The following is a 6,689-nucleotide window of genomic DNA, read 5'->3' as shown; positions in this document are numbered from 1 at the left end:
TATGACCATTACGCGTTGAATTTCGAAATGAAACCTGCCTAACTTTTGTAAGTAAGCTGTAAGGAATGAGCCTGCCAAATTTCAGCCTTCTACCTACACGGGAAGTTGGACAATTAGTGATGAGTGAGTCAGTCAGTCAGTGAGGGCTTTGCCTTTTATTAGTATAGATTACAGCAAACTGTTTTTATTGATTTCAGCAGTTAGGCCTCGAGTTTTATTATGCCTAGGCATATACTTGAAGCAGGTAGGTTTTGAAGTTCTTTAAATTAGTAGAATGGACAAAATGACTATCTTTTCATTCTTGAAGTTTCTAGTAAATGGAACTTTTTAAGTTCTGAAAAAAGGTTTGTGCCCCTTTGTTATGTAATTTCTTGGTGTTTTACGTGTAATTTAAATTACACATATATGTGTTAAACATTTTAAAAGAGAAGAAAGGATTAAAGTTTATTTTAGAAGTAACTTGTTGCGAGTCAGCAGCCGAATTTCAATAACCTTGCAAACTGCAAGCTGTTATTGCTAAGTGTTTGTTTTTTTGCTTTTTTTTCAGTCAAATATACTGATGAAACCTTTTTAGTAAATGCATGTTTGCCCAGCAGGTCTTAGGTTTAGAGTTAGTGGTACATCAGAACACTTGCTGTAAAAGAAATGTACTTTTTGGTAATGAATATAAAACTGTTTTAGGGGTTTTAAATCTCCAGTGTTAACATATTTTTTTCTTTTGGAGGAATCTTTAAAGAATCATTGATGTGCTTGCTTTTGGGAGCGTGGACATGAAATACTTTCTGGGATCCCCAAACCCCATTTAAGTCACCAGTCACAATTTTAGTAGTGGCTGACAGAAGAAAAAGTTAAACTATTAATTCTTTCTCTTCCTTTTATTTTCTAAGCAACATTTTCAAACTTGTCTGAAGGTCATTGTTGGGGGAATGGGGGGATTAAAAGCTCATTGTCTAATATTTTCCTAATGTAGCCAGCCATTGTAAAATGGAGTTTGAAAATGCTAGCCTGTCAGTTACAACCAATGAATCTGACATTTCTTTTGGTGAAACACACATTTTATGTATTGTTGGGAAATATTGACTGCACTGTATTTTAGGCAGTGTTGGATATGGCATGTACAGTGTTTGGTTTCCGTTCTGAACAGGTTTAGAAATAGTGAGTCTAAGTAGTGCATATATGTGTGCATTGTAATGTTTTCAAATAATTGGAAGCTTTTCACCATTTTTACATGTCATTAATTTTTGTTGTTTCTCATCATGATGGCTATGATAATGTCCATTTCCTCTCCTTAAGTATGATTAGAAATGTGGACCCAGAATCATGTAGCCTTTAATTAACTGAAAAGAGTTGCTTGTTGAGTAAGGAGGCTTATTCTGCTCTTTTGAAGTCAGGAATAAATTAAAGGAGCTGTTTCTCAGTTAAATGAAAAGACAAACTATAGGGATTGCTGTCATACGCAAAGATTGCCAAGTAGTTTGCAAGATTCAAGTCAGTAAATATAGTTTTTGTATTTTCTGTAAATAGTACAAAACTGGTTGATATCCTCTTTTTGCCCTTGATGTAAGATAAAATGATTTTTATGCACTTTGATAACTACTGAATTTGCTCCCTTTGGATTGACCCTTTGTAGGTTGTCCGGACGAATCAGTGTGCTGGAGAATTTGTCATCACGTTTCCTCGAGCATACCATAGTGGATTCAACCAAGGTTATAATTTTGCAGAAGCTGTAAACTTCTGCACTGCTGACTGGGTGAGTACTGTGCTAGACGCTTAATATTTTGTTACACAGAGAAATTATTTTCTTTCTGTGTGTTAAAACAATGGTTCTCAAAGCATGCAAAACTGCATTCAGTTTGCTCAGATGTTAATTTGTCTTATGTACTTAAATGATTTTAAAACTAAGCTTGATTTTCACATAAAATTATTTATCAACATGTCAAAGCACAAGCGCTATTTGTGATGTGGCATTACAGTTTGGTTTTTTTTCCCCTATGTATGGAGTTGTTACAGTAAGTATGTATCTCCAGTAAAATACTGTGGTAGAAATCAAGATAAATAATGTTAACACCTCACAAAATTAACAATTCCTCCCTTTTTTAAATTTGTTGTTTGATTAAAAACAGGCTGGTCCCAATTCAGACTGCTTCTTTGTGAACTTCCCCACTGTTGTGGCTGTCTAGATAGAAAATGTGCTTGTATTTCCACTCATGTTAAATGTGTTAGCTATCCGTTTCATACCAACTGTGAATGTAGTCTATATGATCCTTGATCACATTAAAAAGCAGTTTGTATATGTGCTGATAAAGTGCTGTCCATTTCTGACGTATGTTAATATAGGTGTAAACAGATTAAGGGCTTGTATAATTTTTCGTAGTACATACACTGTATATTGAAATATGTACACTCTATAGTGAAATGCATGCACTGAGATTTTGTGTCCTACACAATGTAGTGAAATATAGACAGTAATATAAAATTGTATACATTATGCTGAGATTTTGTCTCTTACATTGCATACTGAAATGCATACAGTGTGTGCTCAGGTTTTGTCTCATTCACTATATCCATTATTTATAATAATGTGACATACTTGTGATTTACATAAATTTATTTGCTGGGTATTGGTAATTAAGGTTCAGTGTAAAAAACGGAGGTTCTGTGGTTGGGTGTATTGTTTAATAAGATTCCTTTGGAGCAGCTTGTAGACATGCACATGTATATTATTCCTACTACCATTGTGGTGTTATGTGTGGTTATGTCCTGAAACACCGTAGAGTCTGTTTATTTTACCGATTGACTTCTATTGCATTGTTCTTTTATTTAACTCCATTCTGAAAACTGTTTAATCTAATTCCACAATAAAGAGGATGTAGGATGGAGTGAACGGAGCCTTTCTTTGTAAGACCGAAAAGTAATTTAAGACAGAGTGAAGGCTATATGTGTAATTTGCAAATGTGGTGTGATCGCTTTGAACAAGAATTTTGACTTATGAACAATTTCAGACTTCAGGTTCAGAGCATGCTTATAGGCACTGGAAGCAATTCAGATTTTGTTATCCAGAACTAGAGGCAAAAGTCTCAGTGGTTTAGAAATTCATTTGCAAACTTGGATCCGGCTAAAGTAGTCGGTATCAGATTCTGTCAAGGGACGTGGATAATCTCATGAAGCTTTCTTTAGATGTGTCACCAAAGTGTTTTCTGAAAAATGTTGTTAGCTTTCTGGCATCCTTATGATATTCTTTCACTAAATGCTTTTGAGATGTACTATAGTGTTGGCTTTATTAACTAGTTACCTGTATTATATATTCCTGGAGGTATTTTAATAGGTCTTCTTTTCACATGTAAAAAAGTGTTCTGACAAACTAGTTCTCTGTTTGTTCCCCTCAGCTCCCAGCTGGTCGTTCATGTATTGAACATTACCGCCGCCTGCGCCGCTACTGTGTTTTTTCTCATGAAGAGCTAACTTGTAAAATGGCTGCCTGTGCAGAGAAGCTTGATCTGTCCCTTGCTGCAGCAGTACATAAGGAAATGTTCATAATGGTGCAAGAAGAGAGGAAACTGCGAAAATCCCTGCTGGACAAGGTGAGGTTAATGGTAAAGCAACACATTTTAACATATGATCTTCTCAGTTTTCATTCTCAGCACTTTGTCCAGTGGCTTAACATTGTGTTGTTAGAACAAGAGTCTGTTTTCAAAAATGCAAGAAAAGAGTGGGGCATATTTAAAGTTTTAGTTTTATTATTTATTTTTTTTTGTAAAATTGTAGTGATGTATGTCTGTAATCTGTAGGGGATAACTGAAGCTGAGCGGGAAGCTTTTGAGTTACTTCCTGATGATGAGCGCCAATGTGACAAGTGCAAAACCACCTGCTTCCTTTCAGCCTTAGCATGTTATGACTGTCCAGAAAAGCTGGTGTGCTTGTACCACATTGATGACTTGTGCCACTGTCCAGCTGATCGACAGTATCTCAGGTAATAGCACCATATATTCAGATTTATTTCTGTGGACCCATTTAAAAAATAAAGTTAGCAGTGTTAGTATCTCACCTTAGAAATGAATTGCCTCTTGTTAAATTACATTACAAATATGTGATGTCTCTCTCCAGGTACCGGTACACCCTGGATGAATTACCAACAATGCTGCATAAATTGAAGGTGCGTGCAGAATCTTATGACACCTGGGCTAGCAAAGTCAAGATTGTTCTTGAACCAGAAGAGGAAAAGAAGCGTGGTTAGTATTTTTATTCATTTTTGTTACTTGTCTCTAGTTAAAGGTTAAGTTTGGTATTTTCTAAGCTAAAATTCTTTCTGGATTTTATAATGACATCAATGGGGACCTGGGTTCGCTTCCTGGGTCCTCCCTGCGTGGAGTTTGCATGTTCTCCCCGTGTCTGCGTGGGTTTCCTCCGGGCACTCCGGTTTCCTCCCACAGTCCAAAGACATGCAGGTTAGGTTAATTGGCGATTCTGAATTGGCCCTAGTGTGTGCTTGGTGTGTGGGTGTGTTTGTGTGTGTCCTGCGGTGGGTTGGCACCCTGCCCAGGATTGGTTCCTGCCTTGTGCCCTGTGTTGGCTGGGATTGGCTCCAGCAGACCCCCGTGACCCTGTGTTCGGATTCAACGGGTTGGAAGATGGATGGATGGATGGGTACTGAGATAGCAATATTGGGGGGGGGGGGTTACTGAATAAGTCTATTTTTGAACTCAAAATGTTGGCAAGTACTGATACACATCTTGAGGTTGTACACATATTGCAAAACAGATTATCCATGTAACTTTAAGAAGGATGGAGAAAAAAAACAAAACATGTTTGCGAGATTCAGCCATTTTTAAAGGAGACTGGCTTTTTTTTAAATTTTACTGCTAGTCTTCCTTTTTAGCTACCTGTCTGGCCCTGATTTGTCAGCCCACCTCAAATTTAAGCATGTGTGTAACTTGCAATTGGGTGACAAGAACTGAATAGACTTTGCAGGCATACATTTAGTTTTAATCAGGTTGAGGTTTAGTAAGTTTAAAACAGATGTTTTAGCATAAGCAGTGCAGTAGCACAGAGCTGTCATTCCTTACTCACAGCTTCAGGGTCTGCATGGAATTTGCATGTTCTCCCAGTGTATTTACAGTTTGATTGGTATTAGAATGTCATTGAGTTTACTCACTTAAAAACGATCCTCAGTTCTTTTATTACTGAATCTTTAGCAAGAGCAACGTGTGCGTTTAAAAACTTGACAAACTGTTGGTGGCGCTTCAGTTGGTTTCATCGCTCTATCTGCCCTTTTTGTGCAACATGCACATGGCTTGGCTCCAAAAAAAAAAAAAAAAAAATGTAACACTTGTATTGAAAATACAGTGACTTGTTGTTATTTGCAAAATGCACATGCTGTTTAGGAAAAAAAATAATTACCCATTAGCGCCATTATAAAATGCAAAAATTAGGCATACTATTTTTGGTTTTTTTTTTGTTTGTTTGTTTTTGTTTTAGTTTATGAAATATTCTTCACTTTAGAAGGCAATTTTATGTGGCCAATACTGAATGTACCATGATTGCAAATAAATTGCTTTGACTTAAAAAACACCAAACTTATCCTTTAATATGTACTGTATATGAAAGTGTAAACAACTCTCCCATATTCTTTTAGACATTGAAGATTTGCAGGCCCTTTTAACTGAAGCAGGTGACAAAAAATTCCCAGATAATGAGCTTCTGAACAGATTAAAGGCCACTGTCACGGAAGTTCAGCAGAGTGTGACAGAATGTACAAGGTTGTTGAAAAAGAACCCTATCCAGAAAAGGTAACCATGACTTCTTTGTCTTTATGCCTGTAATGTTGACAGAAATCTGAGAAGAAGGCCTACCTAAGCACATGAATTTCAATTGTAGCTTTCATTGAAGCTACTACTCAAATGATTTAAGCATTATTTGGATGTTTTTTTTTTATTTTTTATACATAAGACTGAATAAGCACTACAGTAACTTTAAATGGCTTCTGTTGCATTTAGTTCACAGAAAATGACAGTGGATGAACTTAAGGTTTTTGTGGAGCAGATGAAGTCTCTGCCTTGTAGAATCTCAGACATCTCAGATGTCCAGGTGAGTACTTTCCTTTATTACATTTAAACCATTCAAAATTCAGTTTTCTGTGTAATTTACAAAATTGCAACAAACACCATTTGTAACTATATCTTTTGTTGTATCAAATATCCTTCAGAAACAAATGTAAACAAATATTATGAACTAGACATAATCTTAATTTTGTATAAATGTCTGTCTTATAATGACTTATGGTAAGAGTTTATTCTAACCTATTCAACGATAAGTCTGCTTAATTATAATTGTATCTAGCTAATATGGATTGTTTGCTGGATCTGAAACTTGGTGCAATTAGTTGTACACTATTTTTCTTACCAAAAATGTACACACAAATACATGCTTCTGATGTCTTTTGTAAAATTTGATCACTTTTCCTAATAATTTCTCAGCCATATTTGATTGTTTGATGACTGTTAACCATCACCCTACTTAATAACACAAAAAATAATGAATAGGTTAATTTCCAAGTAAAAGTTTTATTTATGCTTTTTGCATGTAAAGGTTTGTGTACACCTGTCACAAAGTGTCAGTTTACCTTATTTGAGTTTTATGCATTTTTTGTTTAGGAAAAGAAGTGTATTAAAATACTCAGGAGTCAATTGCAT

At 35.7% G+C, this 6,689-nt stretch overlaps 1 protein-coding gene across 3 annotated transcripts in view; it reads left to right on the top strand.

Annotated features, from left to right (window-relative positions):
• kdm5c (lysine (K)-specific demethylase 5C) overlaps positions 1–6,689 on the top strand; it is a 132,662-nt gene that overhangs the window by 101,017 nt on the left and 24,956 nt on the right. For all 3 annotated transcript variants that reach the window (XM_028813375.2, XM_028813373.2, XM_028813374.2), the window contains 6 exons: positions 1,631–1,750; positions 3,387–3,581; positions 3,789–3,970; positions 4,105–4,229; positions 5,633–5,786; positions 5,994–6,084. In XM_028813375.2, coding sequence (XP_028669208.1) covers positions 1,631–1,750; positions 3,387–3,581; positions 3,789–3,970; positions 4,105–4,229; positions 5,633–5,786; positions 5,994–6,084 — 867 coding nt within the window. The remainder of the gene's footprint in view (positions 1–1,630; positions 1,751–3,386; positions 3,582–3,788; positions 3,971–4,104; positions 4,230–5,632; positions 5,787–5,993; positions 6,085–6,689) is intronic.

The sequence above is a fragment of the Erpetoichthys calabaricus genome, chromosome 11, assembly GCF_900747795.2.
Source record: "Erpetoichthys calabaricus chromosome 11, fErpCal1.3, whole genome shotgun sequence".
NCBI classification, from domain to species: Eukaryota; Metazoa; Chordata; class Cladistia; order Polypteriformes; family Polypteridae; genus Erpetoichthys; species Erpetoichthys calabaricus.
This window is presented reverse-complemented; position numbering and strand designations above follow the sequence as displayed.